The sequence below is a fragment of the Vulpes lagopus genome, chromosome 5 (genome assembly GCF_018345385.1).
Source record: "Vulpes lagopus strain Blue_001 chromosome 5, ASM1834538v1, whole genome shotgun sequence".
In the NCBI taxonomy this organism is placed as follows: Eukaryota; Metazoa; Chordata; class Mammalia; order Carnivora; family Canidae; genus Vulpes; species Vulpes lagopus.
Window position 1 is genome coordinate 103,123,942 of NC_054828.1, and position 24,009 is coordinate 103,147,950.

The following is a 24,009-nucleotide window of genomic DNA, read 5'->3' on the forward strand; positions in this document are numbered from 1 at the left end:
CTGACAAGTTCCTACATTAATCTCTTGGAGTTGGTGTTATTAGGTATCAAGCTCTAATCTCAGTCTGTCAACCTAGAGGGACCACTGATTCCAAAGGCTTTCAGGCTATTTAGATGGGACGGTGTCAAATTAGAACTCCTGGTTTTAATAAATACTCTGGGTTTTTTTTGGTTTCCAACATTCATTTTATACCACAACTTTTGCATGTTTAAGGAATTGTCTGAATTTAGGACAAAACAGCTTCATGTAAACCAGCTTTGCAAAATTTTCCAGTCCAGATAATCTGTCTTTTAAAATGAATTGCCTTATTCAGAGCAGAGATCTGTTAATTTCCAACTTAGGTTTTTCAGTTCCTAACTACCAACATCTTATTTTGCCAGGCTGGTGCAAAAGTAATTAAAGATGTCAAAAGAAAAAGATGTTAATTAGAAATGTTAATGAGACTAAAGGAGTTATGTAAATCTCACCTACATTTAGCAACACCTCATGTAGTTGTTTTGGTAGCATCTGGTAGATCTTAGAAATATAGCCAATAGATTCTTTGTTGAGACTTTAAATATCTTTAGTAGGGCAGGTAATAGTTAATTTTGAGTTTTCTGGTCAAGTTTTTTTTTTTTTTAGCCAGGTATTCATTAGCATTGGTACAAAAAAGGGGAATACTGGTCTGCATCAAATTTATTTGGTCTGATCACTAGTGCATTGGAAGATTGGATGCTTTGTTTTCAGAATTTTGACAACTGGCTGAATTATAATGGTGTAAAGCTTTGTGTATAATCGGCAGGCTTATTTGTTGACTTGGTCAGCTTTAATTGTTCTGTATTAATATAAAGATAAGTTCACTTAATAAATCTGCAGAGAACAAACAATCCTGATACTCAATTTTTGGAAGTGGGAGTTCTGAGCCTAGAGTAGGAATCTAATCCTGTAGCTTTGGAATGGATTAACTAGCAGCATCCTAGAGATTAGTGCAGAAGTATGGAAAGGATATGGAGGGAGGGGTAGGGTCAAAAATGGGTTTAAGAAACAAGCACAGAAAGTGCTGCCCTTAATGAGAAAGAATGTTGGGTATCTAGGCCAGTACTTATCACATGCTTGACAGGAACTACTATGATTAGCATACATCTTAAAATATTTGATACACTTTGATGCAGTGTACTTTCTGTTTGCAGTTTTAGATGTTAGGAATGCTAAATTTATGTGACTGACTTGGTCAGTGCTAGTCTAGGCTCATTCTAAATTTTAAACCTGGTATTAGTAGCTAATTGAACACATCAGACAGTACTTTGGACACAATATTTTGATCCTCTCACCTATAGAAAGGTGTTGGGAGGTAGGTAATGCATACCCTTAACTTCACAATGGTAGTCTTCCTTTGGATTTAGAGCTAGGCTAAGTATCCTGTAAAAGGGGTCCTACCACCTTGCCATGTTCTTTCCTGAGGAGGAAGAAAATTGGGAGTGTGGAAATGCCATCACTTGAGACTTGGTTAAATGAATGGTGTAGGATTGTTTCTCATCTTTGTGTAGCTTATCTTGAAGTCTAAAGGGGCATGGTGATTTCCAAGATAAATGGAAAGCTCGGAAACAGCTTGGCAAAGAGTAATCAGAGTGAAGAGTAAAAACAAAGAATTCACTAGATCTGGCTCTTAACTGAGCAACCGTTGTTTGGAGACATTTAGAAGGGAGAGCCATACAATCTACAAGATGTATATATAATTACATAGCTAGAAAGATAAGTAAAGTTCAAAGTAACAGATTTACTAGGGTCCTGGCTAGTCTTCGAGTGTCTGGAGGGTGGTGAAAACTTGACAAGCCAAAGAAATGGGGTGAAATGCCTAGGTTTATGGTATGGTAGTATTAAAGCTGTTCTATCCAGAACTAAAGTGAAGGGAAGGTGGCAGGGAAGCACCACTAGACAGTTTTAAAGGCTGATAGGTTATTTTTCCACACCTTCTAGGTTTCTTGTTACCATTCTCGTAAAAAATATCAAAGGAATATTTTGTCCCCACAACAAAGTAATACTGTTAACTCCCATCTCAGAGAGAGGAGATGGGTTCAGAGATAGTTAATTCTGTACTATTCTCTTATTAGGGAGGAGACATTTGAATCCTACCTATTGTTTGAAAGCCCTTGCTTTTCTAATTGATAAAGCTTCTTACTGCTCCCTTAAAACTATAGGGGAAAATCAGAAAATATAACATTCTGCCCATTGTAGATTACACCATTGTTAATAACTAGGCTATTTTCTTTCGACTTAATGAGGAAAAGATGCTGGATAGAAGGATAACAAGCATGCGGAATGCAGTAGCAAATTAATTGTTAGATCCTTAAGACCAATTTTCAAATCTGGTTCTTTTTCCTTTTTCCCACTGACTCAACTTATTTTTCATTTTATTTTTTGACTTGGTAATTTATATTCGAGGTGTATACAATGAAAAGGTTTCCTAACTCTGACTCAGCTGCCCAGTTATCTCCCCAAAGGTAAACAAACAATTATATAGCCTGAGCAAGTAAACGTATTTTCTCCATTTTCCTTTTAACACAAAATAGATATACCCTGTTTTTCTCACTTAACATTTTAGAGTTCTTTCACGTAAAATGTCATTTGCTCATTCTTTTACATTGCATACCATTTAGTTCCTGGGTGTTGTGTAATTTATATAGTTAACTTGTGCCCCCTTCAATGTGCCAGGTACTGCTACCCTTGGAAAACAGGTGAACAAAGTCTTTATCTTCATGGAGCTTGAGTTCTGGAGAGACAAATGAACAAACGTCAGGTGGGTAATAACGTATATGTACAACAGTGAAGCCGAGGGAGAGAGAGGGAGTTAGTTGGTATTAGGTAAAAGATGTTGGAGGGAGACCTCCGAAAGTGGGACATTTGTGCAAGTGAGAGAGTAAGGCACATCAGCTTGTGGGGATAGAGTGTTTTGGATAGGACACAGTAAACTCAAAAGGCCATGAAGTGGTTTGAGTTGGGTAAGGAGGCCAGTATGAAGCGAACCAGAGGGGAGAATAGGAAGAGATGGCATAGAAAGGGAGAGGGGTATAGGATATATAGAGATCGTATAGGACCTTGTATACGAAGAAGACAAGCATTTTTGCTTTTTTTCCACCAAGCATTTTTGAGCAAAGAGTAACAGGAATTGAATCAGTTCCCTATCAATGGATTTGAGGATTGTTTCTAATTACTGTAACAATGCTGTAGTAAATAGCCTTGTACAATACATTGCACACGTGACCCTGCATATCTTGGATAATCCCTAGAAGTTAAATTGCTGGGTCAAAGAATACGTGCATTTATCCTGGCATTGTATTGTTTGCCTTGGTGACAAGGTATATGATTGTTTCTCTGTACTCTTACCTACATGGTATACTTTGTGTAACCACATGGTAGGCTATCACTTGTTAATTTTACCAATCATATGTTGGGAAATGGTGTCTCAGCATAGTTTTTGTTTTTTAATTTGTGGCAGAATGGTATTTACTCCCATTCTGGAAACTTTCCAGTTTCCACAGATTCAAAAGTCTAGGTTACATTCCCTTGCTCGCAACACTGAACTTCTATAGTCAGATTCCTATTCACACTGTAATTGCCTATTTCCATCTCTGCAGGTATGCCACCAAAGTCTAATTGTGATAGCAGGTACTAGGCCTTGTTTGTTCCATTTCCTTGTTGCCTGATACTTAAATATTTGAAGGAAAAATTAATGGATGAATAAATTAATGAATTTTAATCTGTTAAAATAAGCATATAGAATTGGAACCTCCTCCTCAACTCTGAGACCTTTATAATCACCATTTCAATTATAAAAACTCACATTTCCTTCTAGCCACCTCCAAGACTGACTCTTGACTACAGTCTGAATCTGCTTGCAGACAAGCAGATGATGGATCCATAGCCGCTGTTTATAATGTCCAGGTCTACTCTGCAATTCCAGTGCAAGGGTTTTTTCTCCTTTGGATTAAACTTCAAGAGTTCTGCTCTGAAAGGGTGTGGAAAATTTCTGTGCAGAAAGTTCTCTGCATACAAGGGTGGAGACTTACCTTCACTCCAAGAGCTAGTGAGCCCAGTTAAGTCACCTTATCCCATCTAAGAGAGGTAAAGTCATTGGACCAACAGCACCTATTTCTTTTTTTTTTTTAAAGATTTTATTTATTCATGAGAAGACAGAGAGAGGCAGAGACACAGGCCGAGGGAGAAGAAGGCTCCATGCAGGGAGCCCGATGTGGGACTCAATCCCGGGTCTCCAGGATCAGGCCCTGGGCAGAAGGCAGTGCTAAACTGCCGAGCCACCTGGGCCACCCAGTATATCCTGTAATCCTTTCCAGTTCTACAGATTTCCCTGGGTTGTTCTCGATAACCAAAGTGAAGGTGACTTGACTGTGATTCTATAGGAAAGACCCTGTCAGTTTTAATTTTGGGTTGTAGCTTATCTTCAAGAAATCTGGATTCTAGAAAATGAATCTGTTCAATGCCAAGCATAAAAAAAAAAATCTGGCTATAAAGAAAATACGTATATGGCAGAGGTAAAGGTAGATGGGCTCGTTATCTCTGTCATTGTCAAGATGACCATCACCAGAGTTCCTGGGCTCCTATAATAAGAGCATACTGCTTTCTTTAAATAAGGATGGCTATTCTGTGCTTTAACGTTTATAATCTTTCAGAGTGCAAAATATTTATTTAGACCAGGATTTTTGGAAATTACGACCCACAGGCCAGATTTGGCCCACTGCTGTTTTCATATGGTTAATGAGCTAAGATGGTTTCTACATTTTTATATAGTTGAAAAAATTAAAAGTGTAATGACACTTAATGACATGAAAATTATGTGAAATTCAAGTTGCAGCATCCATAAAGTTTTATTGGATTGCAGCCGGGCTCATTTGTTTACCTATCTCATCTCTTGACTTTTTGTGTTACAGTGGCTAAGGCACAAAACCATTTACTGAAAATGTTTGCCACTCTGGTTTAGACATTTATCTTCAACTGTTCATAATTTTCAATATAATTATTTCTGAAGATCTTGGGTGCCATTGCTGGTAGGGTTGCAACAGCCTTCCCAGGACATACTTTTGGTCTGGGAGGATTGTTTCTCTGTGACTCATTCTTGAGGAAGTGCTTTATGAAGCTAGGGGGCAAATTCTAGCTTAACATTTATGCACTTATAATATCAGTGAAACCTTTTACTCTATGGCAGTGGTTCTTATCCCTAGTTACATATTAGGATCACCCAGAAGGCTTAGAAACTTACCAGTGAAATCAAAATTGCTGAGGGTGATGGCTGAGCATCAATACTCTAAAAATATTCCTGGTGATTCCAATATTTAGCCAGAAGAGAAAACTATTGCTGTTGGGGCTAGTGATGGCCCACTCCTAGTTCACTAGTTAATGGACAGATTGGCTTATTACTATTATAATAAAGTTTGCAATACTCATGTGATTCAAAGGAAGGTTCTAATATGTATGTATCCTTTATGTTTCTCTGATCCTTTCTCTGAGCAAATGACCTTATGCTGGAATGGAACCTTTCTTTTCTTTTTTTTAAGATTTTATTTATTTATTCATGAGAGACACAGAGAGAAGCAGAGACATAGACAAAGGCTCCCTCCTCCACTTTAGGGATCCTGATACAGGACTCAATCCCAGGACCCTGGGATCATGACCTGAGCTGAAGGCAGATACTCAACCACAGAGCCACCCAAGTGACCCTGGAATGGAACCTTTCTATGCAAGTGGTAGAAACTGCATTTTAGTTTATATAAATACCAGCAGAGGTCACTGTGCTCAGAGAAATATTCATCTAAAAAAAAAAAAAAGTTAATGTACTGTTCAGGAAAAACCTGAAGCAGTATTTACTAGAACTATTGGGTTTTACCCAACACTAAGGCAATTCCAGACATGGCCTCTGATCACAATTATTTCTTCAAAGCATCTATGGCTCTTCGGGTTGCATACATACATTTATAATTATCTCTTTCTGGTATAATGCTTTTATTACAAAATATTTTTGTTTCAGGCAGCTCAGGTGGCTCAGCAGTTTAGCGGTGCCTTCAGCCCAGGGCATGATCCTGGAGACCCAGGATTGAGTCCCACATCGGGCTCCCTGCATGGGGCCGGCGTGTCTCTGCCTCTCTCTCTCTCAATCTCTCTCTCATGAGGGATTCCCGGGTGGCTCAGCAGTTTAGCACCTACCTTCGGCTCAGGGCATGGTCTTGGAGTCCTGGGATCGAGTCCCACGTCGGGCTCCCTGCAGGGAGCCTGCTTCTCCCTCTGCCTGTGTCTCTCCTCTCTCTCTGAGTCTCTCATGAATAAATAAATAAAATCTTTAAAAAAAAAATCTCTCTCTCATGAATAAATAAAATCCTTTAAAAATAAATAAAAAATATTATTTTTGTTTCTATGAATATTTCTTTTTTTAAAGTCTATATTGTCTGTTATTAATACAGCCACTCCAGCTCTCTATTGATGACTGTTTTGTATGGGATCTCTTTTCCATCCACTTACTTTCAGCCTATCAATTCATATAGTTAGTTGCTAGATCTTGCTTTTTTAATTCAGTCTGCCTTTTGGGGTATTTAAGCCATCTATAGTTAATGGAATTATTGATATGGTTAGATTTACAGTTGACATTTTATTTCCCATTTTGTTTTCTATATGTCTCCTTTTTTTCCTCTCCTCATATTTGCCTTCTTTTGTATTAAGTGGTTTCTTAGTGTGTCATTTTAATTCCTCTTGATTTTATTTTTTACTATTTTTGTGAGTTATTTCCTTAGTTGTCATAGTTTCATTTATCACCATCTACTTCAGATTAATATTCTGGTAAAATACAGAAGTTTTGCTCCAATGTATTTCCTTTTCTTGAACTTCTCCTGTGTGCTGAATGTATTATAAATTCAGTGATACAGTGTCATAATTATTGCATTATACAGTCTTATACAGAAGACATGAGAAAATATAGAGACTCTTTTTGCTGACCCATCTATTTACCATATCTGATATTCTTCATTTCTTTCCAAGGTTTCAAGTTGCTACTTAATTTCCTTTTAGCATGAAGGACTTCTAGTATTTCTAGTAAGGCAGGTCTGCTAGCAGTGAATTCTCTGATTTTTTATCTGGGAATGTTTTCATTTCATTTTTGTTTTTGAATGGTAGTTTTAAGTGATATAGAATCCTTGGTTTTAAGCATTTTGACTATGTCATTCTGGACTGCCTGCTGGACTCCATTGTTTGATATGAGAAGTTATTACTTGTATTGGTGGTCCCTGTAGTAATGAGTCATTTATCTCTTTCAAATTTTCTCTTTGCTTTTTGGCATCTGTTTAAATATTATGTATCTAGGTGGGGATCTTTTTGTATTTATCCTCTTGGAGTTATTTGAGCTTTTTTATTTTATCAGTTAGTGGTTTTTGTCAGATTTGAGGCTTTTTGCCATTTTTTAAAAAAGATTTTATTTATGAGAAACCCGGAGAGAGAGGCAGAGGCATAGACAGAGGGAGAAGCAGGCTCCTTGCAGGGAGCCTGATGCGGGACTCAATCCCTGGACCTGGGATCATGCCCTGAGCCGAAGAAAGATGCTCAACTGCTGAGCTATCCAGGCGTCCCGCCATTATTTTTTGAAATATTTTTCTGATCCTTTCCTCTCCTTTTTTTTTTGTTTTGTTTTTTTTTTTTTTGGTATTCAAGTTTTATTCAAGAACTCATACAAAATATTTCAGATAAATGGGTTTTAATGCTCCTCTTGCTTAATCTGGAAGTAATGCAATTCATAACTTTGCTGTTAGCAACTTTGTGCAAACAATCACATAGATCATTCTTCAAATATTTTTTGATGAGATATTACAAATACATTTTGGAAAATGACACCTCAGAAGTTAAACAATTACTATCCCTCCTTTCTATAATTACAATCCCTCCACCAAGATTCCCACCTTTTCCATTCACTTGGATTCTCTCTTGAAGAAACTGCTCAAAATTGGTAATACCCACGATTCCATCCTCTACAGAATGTGTGCAGTCAAGGGTCCTCCCTTTTTTGTCCCCCTTAGCCACAAGCTTGGCAGCATCGGAGGCAGAAAGTGTCCTCTCCTTTTTGGACTTTCACACATAAGGTGTTAATAGACCTTGATGTCCTGGACTGAAGGTGGTGCTAAACCGCTGAGCCCTCCAGGCTGCCCTGTTTATTTTATTTTTAAGATTTTAGTTATTTGAGAGAGAAAGAACACAAGCATGGGGAGCAGCACACAGAGGGAGAAGCAGGCTCCATACTGAGCAGGGAGCCCAATGTGGGATTTGATCCCAGGACTCTGAGATCATGACTTAAGCCAAAGGCAGATGCTTAACTGAGCCACTCAGGTGCCCCTCTTGTGTTCATTTTTAAGTTTAGCTTTCTAGGGGGTTGCCTTGTGTCTGCATAGCTTAGTGGTGAGCCAATCACTAGACAGGTTGTAGCTCAGACACCTCAACCAGTCAGTCAGATTTCTGCCCTTTGCTGGTGGATCGGTTTGTAGGTGGAGAGTGAATTCAGTGTTATCAAGTCCTGGCTTTTACTTTTTGCTGAACCCCTTTTAATTTTCTCTGCACATGCATGCAGCCTCAGAGCTGGCCAGGAGAGTGCAGCCTGGACCCTGTCTGGTTTCTACTATGCATGTGTGCAGCGTCTGATCAGCCTGAAATCTGCATATTCCAACCAGATTGCAACAACAGGCTAGTAGAGCCATCAGCTGTCCCTGCTTGCATAGCAATCAGATCGTTACTTCTATTGATAAAGCTGTTGGGCATTGATGTCACCCACCATTCAAATTGAGTGAGCCCTCCCCCTTCCACCACAGCAACCTGCTGGGCCTCATGTTCTGTTTTGCCCCTGGTAGAACCTCTATAGTGATTAAGCTTGGGGCAATAGGGGAATGGCAGCAGCCCCAGGTAAGAATGCCATAGTGTCCCACTATTCCTATACAAAGTCCTACAGTTTTCCTTTTTTTTTTTTTTTTAAAGAAATGTGCTTTTTTTTTTTTCTAAAAAGATTTATTTATTCAGAGAGAGAGAGAGAGAGAGAGGCAGAGACACAGGCAGAGGAAGAAGCAGGCTCCATGTAGGAAGCCCGATGTGGGACTCGATCCCAGGTCTCCAGGATCACACCCCAGGCTGCAGGTGGTGCTAAACTGCTGCGCCACCAGGGCTGCCCAAGTCCTACAGTTTTCCAAACATAAACACATCTCAGACTGTTATATGCTTTTGGCTGGTTTCCAGAGCACCAAAGCTGTTTTGTCAATTTTTTTTTCGGCATTATAGTTGCTTTTTTGAGGAGAGGATCTGCTGATCCTCCTTACTTGGCTACTTGGGAGTGCTACCCAAAGCACCTGACACTTGAGTTATGATTTGAGTAATTGGAGGAGAAGTTGAAACTTGAAAAAGATAAATGGCTCAATTGGAAAAGGATTGCACTCCTGTCAAAACTGTGAATAACCCACTGCAAACTGGTGGTCCAGTTGTTTAAAATGGTTGTGACTGATAATGGGAACTGGCTAGGGAACAGGAGGTACATGCTCTGTCTCCCTTCTGTCTTCTGCTAGTATAGTAGTTCTGTATTTTTACTTTTCACAAACTCTCCTTGTATTCATTAACACTGACTTCCTTTAATCCTTTGAGATTGGACGTCATTGGTTACCTAGCGGTCATAACAGTTCAACCTCCACAGCATGGCATCTTGGTTTAGTCTTTATTTTTTTTTTTAGATTTTATTTATTTATTCATGAGACAGGGAGAGAGAGAGGCAGAGACACAGGCAGAGAGAGAAGCAGGCTCCATGCAGGGAGCGAGCCCGACTTGGGACTTGATCCCGAGACTCCAGGACCACGCCCTGGGCTGAAGGCAGGCACTAAACCGCTGAGCCATCCAGGGATCCCTAGTTTAGTCTTTACAACGATGTTTGTGCAGTTATTACCACATCTTACTTTGTTAGGCAAAATGATGGGAATTGGAAAAATGAAAATCCCACAGCAAATGATAAGAACTTCTAAGAATTTGAAACAGGAACCCATAGATCATTGAACTGAAGTCAGTGATATGATCATCTTGTAAAGAGTCAGAACTCAGAATAATAGCACTAGTCTGGTTGTGGGTTAGGGGTGTATGGTAAAGAAGGCATGCTCTCCTAGAAATTTATTCTTGTGGGGGTGGGATAGGTTGTGTTGCATTTTTAGTGGATGTTTGCATTTTCAACAAGGCTTTAATAACTGGTTGTGTGGTGATTTTTCATATTGAATACCATGTTTCTCTTCACCATTTCACATGAACTAAAATTGTCCTATTAGACTGTAAAGTTTTGTTTCTTCCTGACACCTTCATTAAGTTCATCATAAAATGCCAGAATTAAGCTCACATGTTGTCACACTCTACATGTCTCATAAGGATATGGAAGGTCTTTTCTCAGGCAAATCAAAGTTCTTTTATGTGTGTATTTCATAAGAAAGGATAGAAACCACGTTTATGGATTCTACCACAAAAGATCAATTTTTCTAAAATTTTACTTTCACCAGATTTGTTGCTTGACATAGCCTTTTTTTTTCTTGAAGATTTTATTTATTTAGTCATGAAAGACACACAGAGAGACATAGGCAGAGGGAGAAGCAGGCTCCATACAGGGAGCCGGATGTGGGACTCTATCCCAGGACCCCGGGATCATACCCTGAGCCAAAGGCAGACGCTCAACCGCTGAGCCACCCAGGCGTCCCTATAGTTAGCCTTTTTATTGTCTTTCATAAACAGAATTAATTACCAGTATCTTCTTCCAGCTGCCCTAAAGGTGCATATCCTTACTGGGGTTAAGTAACTTTTTATTTGCTTATTTTTAAGATTTATTATTTATTTGAGTGAGCTCACTGGAGGAGGAGTAGAGGGAGATGGATAAGCAGACTGCACTGAGCAAGGAGCCTGATGTGGGGCACGCTGCCACAACCCTGAGGTTATGACTTGAGCCAAAATCAAGTGTCAGATGCCTAACTGGCTGAGCCACCCAGGCACCTTACTTATTTATTTATTTATATTATTTATTTATTATTTTAATGAGTGGAAGATGTTACTTTGTTTTTTGTTTGTAATTATTTTATTTATTATGAAAGACAACTCTTTAGAACAGAGGAAAACAGAGCAGCCTGGGTGGCTCAACTGTTTATTACCGCCTTCAGCCCGGGGTGTGATCCTGGAGACCTGAGATCGAATCCCACGTCAGGCTCCCTGCATGGAGCCTGCTTCTCCCTCTGCCTGTGTCTCTGCCTCTCTCTCTCTGTGTCTCTCATGAATAAATAAATCTTTTTTTTTTTAAAAAAAAGGAAAACAAAGTATGATTGACCCTTGAACAACATGGGTTTGAACTGCATAGGTTCACATATATGTGAAAATACATCATAGTACTGTAAATGTATTTTCTCTTATTCTCCTAATAACATTTTTTCTCTAGCTTATTTTATTGTAAGAATACAATATGTGATAGATTTGCAAACTATGTGTTTTTGAACTGTTTATATGTTATCAGTAAGGTTTTCAATCAACAATAGGCTATTAGCAGTTAAGTTCTGGGGGAGTCGAAATTTACACGTGAATTCTTGACTGCGTAGAGTGTTGACGCCCTGAATTCTTGCATTGCTCAACGGTCAACTGTACTTGAGTAATAAATGTATTCTCAAACCTAGAGGCCACTTAAATTGGGAACTAATTTGTAGTTATGTTTACCTGTGAATAAAAAAATACTCTTTTTCTTTCTTTTCCTCTAAGGTTTCCTAAATGATTTCTGGCACCTAGAATATTACAACCCTGCATTGAACAATTAATTAAACTAATAGATACATTGCAGTCAGCTTAGTATTTCATCTCTAAGGCCCCATGGCTAACGTATATATTGGTAGCTTTAGACTGAAGAAACCTGGTAGACAGCACCTTATCCAGGTGAACAAAGTTAATCTCATCGGTGAGAGGCCACACCTGGAACTTGGCATTAGCTGAGAGGCTGCGGTGTGAAGAACAGCATTATTTCAGTGATATTCCTGCGAAAGATATATGACATCAATCTGATCAAGAGGAAACACCAGACAAATCCCAATGGAGGCACATTGTGTAAAATAACTTTTCTGCAGTCTCCAAAAATGAAGGTTATAAAGGTCAAGTCTAGAGGACTGAGGAATTGTGCCAGATTGAAGGAAACTGAAGAAACTTAAGTACAATTTGTGCTCTTGGTTTGGACCCTTTTACTAGGAAGGACATAGAGACAGGTGGTGAAATTTGAATGAGATTTCTGAGTGTGGGGTATATGGAAATTTTTTAATACTGTTTTTGCAACTTTCCTGTAAGTCTGAAATATTGTTTTCAAAAATGTGTCTTAAAAAAATGTGTCTTCCCCCCTCATTTTGCAAACTTAAATTATTAATTACAAAAGGAAGATGCTTGGCAATTCAAACAATATCAAAAAAGTAAAAAGTCCTCAGTTCCCCTCCAAATTCTGTTGGCCAGAGGACACAATTCTTAATAACTTAATTAGCCCTTCTAGACTTTACAAATATGTGTAAATTTTTGTTTTATTTTATTTTACAAAAGCAGGATAGTGTATAATTTGATCTCATCTGTTTTAATGGTCTTTCAGTAGTACTCCATTATATGGCTAATAATTCTTGTATTGATGGGTGTTAAGTAATTTTCAATTTTATATTATTGCTAATTAGATTACAATGAACATCCTTGTCTGAATGTTTGTCTTTACAGATTTGTGCTAATATTTCTATAGGAAAGATTTCATTTATTTATTCATGAGAGCCACAGAGAGAGGCAGAGACATAGGCAGAGGGAGAAGCAGGCTCCATGCAGGGAACCTGATGTGGGACTCGATCCCCGAACCCCAGGACCATGCCCTGGGCTGAAGGCAGGCACTAAACCACTGAGTCACCCAGGCGTCCCTAGGAAAGATTTTTAAAAGTGGAATTGCTAGATTAGGAGTTTTGCAAGTTTGCTAATATTGATAGATTCTGTGAAATTTTCCTCTAAAAAAGTGGTATTATTTACATTGCTACTGATGGTGATTGAGTAAAAATTCTCCATTTACTAATACTTTTTGTTATGAATCTTAGATTTTCCCCTTTGTAAGGAAAAATTGGGGACTTTTTTGGAGTGTAGTGCCACTAGAATATACATTGGGCTGCCCCCCACCCTTTTTTTTTTTTTTTAATTGGGTTTCTAGGGCACCCAGCGGTTTAGCGCTGCCTGCAGCCCGGGGCATGATCCTGGAGATCTGGGATTGAGTCCTGCATTGGGCTCCTAGCATGGGGACTGCTTCTCCCTCTGCCTGTGTCTCTGCTTCTCTCTCTCTCTCTCTCTCTCTCTCTCTCTCTCTGTGTCTCTCATGAATAAATAAAACATTTTAAAAATCTTTAAAAAATAAAAATAATAAAATAAAATAAATAAATTTAAAAAAATAAATAAAATAATTGGATTTCTAATTGAAGGGCTTGTGTTCTAGTCTGCCACTTTCTGGCACTATTACTTTCTCTAGCTAGTGACCTTGTTTTTTTTGTTGTTGTTTGTTTGTTTTTAATATTTTATTTATTTATTCATGAGAGACACAGAGAGAGGGGCAGAGACATAGGCAGAGGGAAAAGCAGGCTCCATGCAAGGAGGCCAACGGACTCTATCCCGGGTCTCTAGGGTCACGCCCTGAGCCGAAGGTAGACACTTAACCACTGAGCCACCCAGGCATCCCGACCTTTTTTTAAAATGAGGATTTTGCTACCTCATTATAGGTTATAATGATCAGATGAAACATATTTTTGACAATCATAAAATAAGATGAGCCATGAAGGAGGAGAATCCTGGCAATCCCGGTAACGGTAAGAATTCAACTGTCCACAGAGTTTCCTAGAAGAATGTGTGATGGAAGTATACATTGTGCAGGGCCCCAAACAATAATTAGAGTTCAGTGCCTGCTCAAACCCAAGGTCACAGCTCCTAGCCTTCAAGGTCGGTTGCTCAGTGCTCTGGCTGGCTTAAGCATTTGCTCTCCACCTTCTCGGGTCCTTTGTCATGGGCACAGGAGGAGGGCCCTGTGGAAAAAGAATGTGACTAGTGGCCAGTGTTCATTCTAGCTCTGCAGACATAGATTTGCCTTTCAGACATTTCAAGTCTAATATCTTTGGCCTTATAGGTGAGAAAAATTGAGGACAAGTGAAAATTAGTTTGCTGTGCGGTAAATACCAGTAGCAAAGTTAGTGCTCAAGGTTTGGTCTTTCGTGGTGCAAATCTAGATCATGTTATTGTCACTGTTGGTCTTGTCTTCCCCAGAGAGACTGAGGTCCCTGAGGGGGACTACACTGTATCTTAAACATTACTTCTTGAATTCCTTAAAAGACTCAGCAGAGAACCATGGACCCAAAAGGTATCCAGAATATCTGTGATGAAATGAATTAAAAAATGAACACTATTTTTGGTTTATTGTTGTTGCTAAGAAACAAGCATGGGAACGCAACAGGCTACCAGTTAGGTGGCTTTTTTCTAGGAAGATGCTGGGGCTTGTACTGGAGAGCACAGTGGGATCCAGAATACATTATACACTTGGTCAATTTCCCAAAGGTCCGTGTCTGAGACATTTTAAAAATGAATGAGGAGATTGGGAGTCTTCTGAAGGTGCAGCTTTTGGTTTTATTTCAACTGGTTGCTAGTATACAGAAGTATAAGATTCATTTCTTTAAAAACCTAAAGTAACCATCACCTCAAACCCATAACTAGTGATTTCCATTGTTCAGGAAAGGGGGGAGCCCCAGCCTCATCTACATAACTCAATGTCTTGCTCCAGGAGCAATGTGTAGTCCTAAGGTAAGGTCTTGTCTCCACACTGACACAGCTCATCTCTAGTGGCTGACTTTCTTCCCATGCCTTTGCTGGGCTGGGACTTTCTCAACCCCAAAGGCAGAGAATCAAAATTAGATTCTTGATATTTTGACCTGGCCCTTTAAGTAAGATCTGGTAAACTCAACTCAGACTGATGATTATAAATGTAAATCTGGGAAGAAAGGCTGGCCCTAAGAGAGGAAGGTCAGCCCCCTCCCCTCCTTTGCCCATCAGTGACCATGGGTGCCCTGGCGGGCTGAAATGGAAGCAAAGAAGGGGAGCTGAATGTGCATGATCTGATGTCAAGTCCTGGCTAAAATTTTTCCTAGCTGTATGCTTTTTACGAGGGTCATTTATCCTCCCTAGGCCCCAGCTCCCTGGCTGTCCGTCATCTCCTGCCTTATCAAGGCAGACAAGTCCATCTGCTAGCATGTAAAAATGAGCTAATGTGACTGTAAACTCCACAGTGCTGCACAGGGGAGAGGTGGAGGAGGACAAAGAAAAGGAATGAAAGGATCAAAGGAAGTAAAAAGTAGAGAAGAAAGCAACAGGGTGAAGAGATGGAGCCAAAACGGTACAAGGGGCTTGGATACCACTTCTGGGCTAGGGTCAGGGCTCAGGTGATGACATTAATGGAGGAGTCCTCTTTTTTTTTTTAAGATTTTATTTATTTATTCATGAGAGACACAGAGAGAGAGAGAGAGAGGGAGAGACATAGGCAGAGGCAGAAGCAGGCTCTGTGCAGGGAACCCGATGTGGGACTCGATCCTGGGACTCCAGGATCACACCCTGAGCCGAAGGCAGATGCTCAACCGCTGAGCCACCCAGTGAGTCCTCTTAACTACACAGAGGAGAGAGCTGCACATAGACCTGACCTGTAGCCAGTCACTGGGAAAGAAAAATCAATACTCAGACTAATCATTAGGAAGCTACCCTTTATGTGGGTTTCATTCACAGGATCACCTTTTTTTTTTTTTTTTAAATTTATGATAGTCACAGAGAGAGAGAGAGAGGCAGAGACACAGGCAGAGGGAGAAGCAGGCTCCATGCACCGGGAGCCCGATGTGGGATTCGATCCCGGGTCTCCAGGATCGCGCCCTGGGCCAAAGGCAGGCGCCAAACCGCTGCGCCACCCAGGGATCCCTGCAGGATCACTTTTAAAGCCTCTAAATCTTCATCTCTCTGGGCAGGAGACAAGCTGCTGAAGAGGCTCCCAGCCTGGCCCTGGAGGAGGTCACATCTTTACACTTCCTTAAGCCACAGAAAACTTGAGCCAAGTGGTGTGGTCATACTCCTCCCCAGGCCTCAGCAGCACAGGAGGGAAGTCGGGCTATGAAGGGAAAAACAATACAGGTTATACGTTGCCAGCCCAGGCTGCACCCTTCACCATTCAGGATGGCTTTAGACTGGTCTCTAGACTGGCTCTGAGAATTGTTTCAGTCAGTTAGGCGTCTGATTCTTGATTTCTGCTCAGGTCATGATCTCAGGGTGTCAGCTCCATGTTGGGCGCGGAGCTTGCTTAGGATTCTCTTTCTCCCTCCCCTTCTCCCCCACACACCCACCACAAAAAGCGTGGTTCAAAAGATGAGCAGGTATTAACAAGGAGCAACATTAAACTGAATAAAGGCTTTGAAGGCACAAAATAGATATAAAAATACATAAATGCTGTGTTAGTAACTTGGCTAAGGGTTTCCTTATCATAACTTGGAGAAGAGAACCACCAACATGAACTTTTGAATCATACAGACCTGATTTGAGTGTCATGACCCTTGTCATACAGAGTGACCTTGGACACAACAGCACTGAAAAGCTGGGCTGGAGCTTTACCTGATGGACTGCATCAGGCCAGTTCTGGGTCTCGAGACAGAAACCGGAGTGCTTGGGATAGACTGCTCCACTCTTGCCCTTCAGCGTGCCATCCAGGAAGTTGCCTGTGTAAAACTGGATCCCAGGCTGGGTAGTGTACACTTCCAGGACACGGCCACTTCCAGCATGATGGACCCTGGGAAGAAAGCAAATCACATAAGTACAGGACAGAAAAGCTAGCTGGGACAAGTAGAAGCTGGGAAGCAGCCTTTGAGACAGTAATCAGACCCAGCCCCAGAGCAGGGACTGGGAGACAAAGATGAGAGCATGATGGGCAATTCTCGCAGTCTCCTGGGTGAGGCGTGAGCAGGTGGTTCTGAAGATCCTTCAATAGCAAGCTCTCACTGTGATCTTGGCCTCTCTGGGGAAGGCTCACCCCAGCTAGATATATATGTATGTATGTCTGTTGGGGCAGTCAGGTTGAAAAGACGTAGTTTTCAGGTTCTGGAGGGGCTGAGATTCTTTCTCTTAAACAGTTGGCGCTCTCGGCTTGGCTTGGCAAAACCACCAGCTATGTCTTTTGAAAGAGAAGAGATGCTTTTCTAAATTAAACCACTCCCTTTCCCTCAGGCTAGAACAGGTCGTACTCTGTGGTCAGATCTCTCCTGAGAACAGCTGTACCATCAGTTTCTGCTAGATTCACTGTTTCCTTTTTTTTTTTTTTTTTTTTTAAGCAGGCCTCTACAGAGCTGAGAGTAGCCACCTGGTCCCATACTTGGCATTGAAGGGATATGGATAAAGGAAAGCTTCAGTCTTACCCTCTTACTGAGAGGTAAAACATTCCAACTATGCACAGTCAGTCAAAAGGTTCAGGGAAAGCTGTTTGGGAAGGGGAGGGCCAGGATTTGAATACTGGAGAGGAGGCAGGAGAGTCTCCTCGAGGTGGGGGCAGTAGAGAGAGAAATGTGAACATTAGTCAAGCGGAGGAGAGCAGACTCCATCTGGAAGAACACAGGGACTGGGGCTCTGAGAGAGAGAAAGCTTTCGAAGCTTCTACTAGAGTCTGAATCATTTTCTCTGCTTTACTTAACATCCATTTCTTCTACAGACATTTGTTATTTGCTAGTGCCAAGCAGGGTGTTAGGGACTAGGGCAGAGATGGGGGGACTCACAGAGATGAGACGGCATGAGGAGCTCAGAGTCTAGTGAGGAGAAGAGTGCACGCAGATGCCTATCGGACAAGGCTGCCGGTGGCGGGTGCTCTGGGAGAAGTGCAGCCTCTGACTTTCCATGGAAGTAGACAGGGCACGAATCACAAATGAACAAAGTACAGAGGGCTCCAGAAGTTCAAGGGAAGCAGAGGTGACTTCAGTCAGGAGGAATCAGGGCTTCTAATAAAAGATGGTCCTTAAAGAACAGGCACAGATAGGGAGAGAGGGAGCAAAGAGAGGCAGGATTGCTAGGTGGGAGCCCAGGGATAATGGCGTGGTGGGGGATGGGGGGATGGTTCCATGGAGCTACTCTGTGGAGCAGGAGCTTTGAGAAGACCGATGATGAGGTATTTGGTCCCTGCGGCATAGTAAATGCTATTGATATGGCCAGAGCAGAAGCTCCTCGTATAGGAGATGGAATCTCTTCTTCCCTACGGAGACAGTAAGTGGAAAGGACCTACCGTGCACAAAAGTGCTTTTCTTTAGATCCCTTCAGACAGAAATTGTGGTCAAAGCCATTGATATGGAACTCCTGCAGGTGTTTTCCAAGCTCGACTGGCTTCCTCAGGTCAAACGCTGTTCCTTGTACTGGAGCAACTTCTCCTGGTGGGAAGAGGCAGATAAAAGGGCAGCAGGCTGGAGTACTCTTCCTCTGGCCATGCTTTCTTGAAAGAGGAGAGGGACTCTATTTCAGAGCCTTACACCCTGATCCAGTTCAGTTTCTGTATTTATTCTATTTTTTTTCAAAAATTTGAACATAGTTAACACAATACTGCATGAGTTTCAGGTGTGCAACATAGTGAATCGCTTCTTTACATTATGCTGTGCTCACCATGAGTGTAGCTCCCATCTGTCACCATACGCTATTACAGTACCACTGACTAGTCCCTATGCTGTGCCTTTCATTCCTATGATTTATTCATTTCATAACTGGAAGCCCAGTTTAGTTTCTTTAAAAGTTTTCTTTTGTCCTAGAACTGTATCATATATTTAAAGGCGAACACAGGGAATCCCTGGGTGGCTCAGCGGTTTAGTACCTGCCTCCGGCCCAGGGCGTGATCCTGGGGTCCTGGGATCGGGTCTCGCATCTGACTCCCTGTGTGGAGCCTGCTTCTCCTTCTGCCTGTGTCTCTGCCTCTCTCTCTCTCTGTGTATCTCTCATGAATAAATAAGTAAAAAAAAAAAAGTGAATACAAATGCTAGTTAACATACTCTTTTAGGGCTACAAATACTTTTTCCTTTCATGTGGCCAGATGGAGATATTTTAGGAACTTGGTTTCTACGCTACTTTAGAGGAGAGAGAGGTAGCATGCAAAATGGGTCTGAAACCTGAGGAGGCTGGGAAAAATCAGGAACTTGTACCTTACCATTAAAAGATTTAAACAAGTAAAAGGAGAACCAACTTTAGCCACTATAATAATTTAGTTCTGCTTTTGTGTGTTCCTAAATACTAAAGAGGAAACACAAATTTGCTATCTTTGGGTGAAAGGAGGCATCCTTTTCTTAGACTTGGAGCTGCTGTTCAGAAACATAGTCCTGGTATGTGAGGACTGGAATCTGTGAGTTCACGCTGAGCTGCGAGGATGCCTGGGGTCTAAAGCACTCAAGGGGGACACAGAGGCCTGGCCAATGCCATCCTAGTGCACATCTGGTGTCCCACTGTTTGACCAAGGGAGTTTGGGAAGCACACAAAAGAATTCTTCCCTTACCAGAGTCAGCTTTAGGAAAAATTAAGTAGCATTCTTTTTGAAAATATCCTTTAAAACCATCTGTTTCCTTTACCTTAGTTCTGCTTGTCTGAAAAAGAATTTTTGAATGGGTAATATTTGCACATGTAATCAATTTAAAAAGTAACAAATGTAAAAGGTACAAAATACCATAAAACCAAAACAATCTCTATCTTTGTTGCCCACAGATCAAACTTCAACAGAAGCAACTACTGTTGCTTGTTCCTCACAAATCCTTCCAGAGACATTACAAAGATATCCAAATACTAAATGCAGACCCATGCACGCATACACAAAGATACAGCTTGTTTCCACCTTGATCTTAAAAAAAAAAAAAAAAAAAGACTTTATTTATTCATGAGAGACTGAAGAGTCAGAGACATAGGCAGAGGGAGAAGCAGGCTCCCAGCGCAGAACCCGATTCAGGACTCCATCCCAGGACCCTGGGATCACGACCTGAGCCAAAGGCAGACGCTCAATCACTGAGCCACCCAGGTGTCCCTCCACCTTGATCTTTTTACTCAGTTTGTCTTGGAGGTTGCTGCTAAATTTATTCCTATGCATTAGACAACTCAACGCATTCATATTTCTGTTTTCTATGATAATCTATTTAAAATTTATTTTCTAGTGTCATAAATACAAATTTATATTTTTCTAGAAATGTATGCATTCCATCTATATTACTTCCAATTTATTTGTAGGGTCGAGGAAGACCGTAACTTATGATCCTTTCAATTTCACCTCTGGTTATTGGCCTGTGTTCTTTTCTAACTGTGCACTGAATAAGTTAGCTAATGCTTTATCTATTTTATTTTTTTCTCCTCTTTTTAAAATCATAATTTCTGCTTTTATTTGTATTATTTTTTTTGTTCTTTTGGGTTTATTTTGTTATTTTTCAAATATCTTGGATAGGTTCCTAATTAACGTATTTTCACATATTTTTATTTTTTAAAAAAGAATTTATTTATTTATTCATGGGAGACACAAAGAGAGAGAGAAAGAGGCAGAGACCTAAGCAGCAGGAGAAGCAGACTCCCCTCAAGGAGCCAGCCCAGTGTGGGATTTGGTCCCGGATTCCAGGATCAGGACCTGAGCCGAAGGCAGATGCTCAACCGCTGAGCCATCCAGGCATCCCATATTTTCACATATTTTTAAATTAGTGTAAGTATTTAGTGCTACAATGTTTTTCTGAGCAATAGGCTTTATATCACATGTAGGAGTCTCCATTATATATAATTATAACATATTTCCATTTATTATATATTCCAATGTATATTGTGTATATATTTACATTATATATAATTATGATGTGATTTTCTAGATGTTACTAGTTTCAGGGTTTGAATTCCCTTTTGATCCAAGAATTATTAAGAGTTAAAACATTTCTAGGTCAGTATTGGCTCTATTATTCCTCTATTTTGTGAAGCTACCTGTGGTTTTCTTTATGGTCTCAGATATGGTGAACTTTGTGAATTGTATTCTTTATCATTACAAGGTGTCTTCCTTTTATATAAATTTAATGCTTTCTTTCCTGAAATCAGTCTTTACTGATATTAAGATTGAGACCCCTGCCACTTTGGCTTTCATCTGCTTGGTTTGCTTTTGAAATCTCATATTTTAACCTTCCCCACAACTTGGTTGTACACAGCATTCCTTAGGGTTTTGCTTTGTGATTTAATCTGAGAAACTTTAATAGAGGCATTTTATGGCATTACTATGACATACATATGTTCTAAGTATTCTTAGTTTTGTCATTACATTTTTTGGTTGCTTTCTGTGTTTATGTATTTTGTTGTTGCTTACTTTCTAAAATCTTGTATTATATGGTCTGTGTATGTGTGTGTGTGTCTTATAAGTTCAAAAGTCTGTAATTTTGTTTAAGTAGTTACATCTATCTATATATAAATAACTTCAATATACTTAATCCTCTGTTTCTTAGACTCTGCTAAGCTTTTCCTTTCTCACTCTCCTTCTCTTTGCTACCTGACTTGAGTTCTGATGCTTTCAACTCTTAAGAATCCTAATAAAGCCACTTTTGTTTCCCAGTAGATGGTGCTAGAGAGACACAATATAAAGAGCTTGCTTTAGACATCCGCCTCGGGGTTCATAGTCCTCTAAACCCTCATCAGTTCTGCAAAAATGAATAATTGAACTTTTTGGATACCACAGGCCCAAGGCCAAATCCTGATGGTAATGACCCTGCAGGTGCTACTGTCTTGTAAAGTCTGGGTGACCAACCCCCCCACACTGATTTTTAAAAAGGTAAAATGCTTCCTTATGAAAGAATTAATCTGGGAAAAAGTAGCAGCTGTTTTCATGGGTTCCAGAAGATTATTTTAGTCTTACCAACCCATATTCTGAGTATTAATTTACATTACACTTTCTTCCCTACCCTTATATGGTATTCACAATATTTAGTTCCTTAAAACCATGCTTGACTTAAAATCTAACCCTTATATGACAGTCCCAATGTAATATTGCACAAATCGGCCAAGATTACTTATTTCTCCTCACTTTATGTCATGAAATTTTCATGAAGGAGGGAGCCAGGGCACATTTCAGCGCATATTTACTTGGTATTGATCTACAAATCAATGTTTATGTTAACTTTTTTCTCTGTAAAATGAAGCTATTATTTGCAGCTTTATATATTACATGTGAATAAATGATAAATTGTTTCAGGTGGGTGGCATCAATAAACAGGTAAAATTTCAGGATAACATATGTAACACAAAGGAGAGCCTAGAGGGGATAAGACTTCAAGGATGGCAGAGAAACCCTGACTTAAATTTGAGAAACTTGGGATAAATCTAAAATGAGATCTTCTGCTGAATGAGAAGGAAAAAAGAGAGAGGGATTCCAATCCATCTTTTTCCAGCCTCATGCCCTGAAACATGTACCTCAGGTACCCAATAATTGGGCATAATGAAAACATGGAATTTGTCTCCCAGATTCACTATGGCTCTGGGCCTTTTCTCATAACTGAAATGTCCTCTCTGTGCCTACCTCCACCACACCTTGGCAAAGTTGTGTAAGAATACTTACTCTCTAAAGCCATTTCCTCTGTGAAGGATTCAAGCTCTACAGCTACAACTAATCTCCTTTTCTACTTTGTTCCTATCACACTTCGAAACATACCTTCTTCAAAACATTTATCACATTAGGCATAATTATAGGATTTTATCAAACTCCTAGAGGGCAGGGATTGTGTCCTTTTATCTTTGTACCCTCTAAGCATGCAACTGGCCCTTTACTTGATTGAAAAACTGATGAATGAAGTAGAGGCAGAAAAAGCAGGGACAACTGTGAATGTTGTAGCATCCTGTGTCAAAGTCAGAATGAACGATCTAGAAAGGGCCTTCCGAATTACCTCATGCAGTCCTCTTGCTTCGCAGATAAGATTGGGACTCAGACAGCTAAAAGGACTTGCCCAAGGTGACACGTCTCCTTTGTGTCAGTCTCCAGGCTCCTCACCCTGAAGTGACTTGGTCACAGCCCCTTCCACCACCAAGCCCCCAAGTGTTCTTGATTTTTCAAAGGGTTTGGAAAATCAATGTGCTGTTCTTCTAATTTTGGTATATCTGCATATGTGACTTTGTGCTTTGGTGCTAAGAATAGAAGATGTCAAAATAGCTCAGCAACGCTGAGTGTACAGAAAATGAAGCGGAAATGGAAAGGGTGCCCTCAGAGAGGATGTCACATCACCAGACTTCAGTTTTGAAGCTACCAGAAAGCTGAGGTGTCAGCAGAGAGAAGCTGTTGTCTGAAGAAGATATTTTTTTTAAGATTTTATTTATTTTTTCATGAAAGACGCAGAGACACAGGCAGAGGGAGAAGCAGGCTCCCCACAGGGAGCCCGATGCGGGACTCAATCCTGGGACCCCATGATTACGCCGTGAGCCAAAGGCAGATGCTCAACTGCTGAGCCACCCAGGCGTTCCTGAAGAGGATTTCTTAATGTTCCTGGAGGTTGGCTGACTGTGCCTTAGGGTCTGAGCAGCAATGCCATGATGTCTGAGTGGATGGTGGGCTCTGATTCAAAGGTATGGGGTTACAGCTCTGGTGCGGGCGAGCAGCTCGAGGTGACATTTCTACTTCCCCCACTGACTGCAGGCACCGCTGTGCACTCACCTGAGGTTACTGTCATGAATTTAGAGTGAGAGACCAGGCCCTGCGGGGTGGCAGGTGTGGAGGATTTGGCTGATTGGGTTTGTTAGGAGAAGACACAGAAAGAGGAGGTGGGTGAGGGAGTGCAGAGCACATGCAAAAGAGTGAATCTAATGGCAGACTTCTGATGCAGTAGGTAGGAGCGAGCTCATGAGCAGGTGAGGGGCAGTGAAATGACGGTAAAATCAAGGGACTATCACTTTGTGTGGCATCAAAGAATTGTTGGGGAT

The 24,009-nt window shown here is 40.6% G+C and overlaps 1 protein-coding gene across 1 annotated transcript in view; it reads right to left on the minus strand.

Moving 5' to 3' along the window:
• Window positions 1-14,456: 14,456 nt before the first annotated feature.
• The window catches only part of GALM (galactose mutarotase), a 51,052-nt gene continuing 41,499 nt past the window's right edge, over window positions 14,457-24,009 (minus strand). The window contains exons 5-7 of the mRNA XM_041754696.1: window positions 18,347-18,488; window positions 16,696-16,870; window positions 14,457-16,198 (exon numbers count right to left, since the gene is read on the minus strand). Of these exons, the coding sequence (XP_041610630.1) occupies window positions 16,121-16,198; window positions 16,696-16,870; window positions 18,347-18,488 (395 nt within the window). The 3' untranslated portion in view covers window positions 14,457-16,120. The remainder of the gene's footprint in view (window positions 16,199-16,695; window positions 16,871-18,346; window positions 18,489-24,009) is intronic.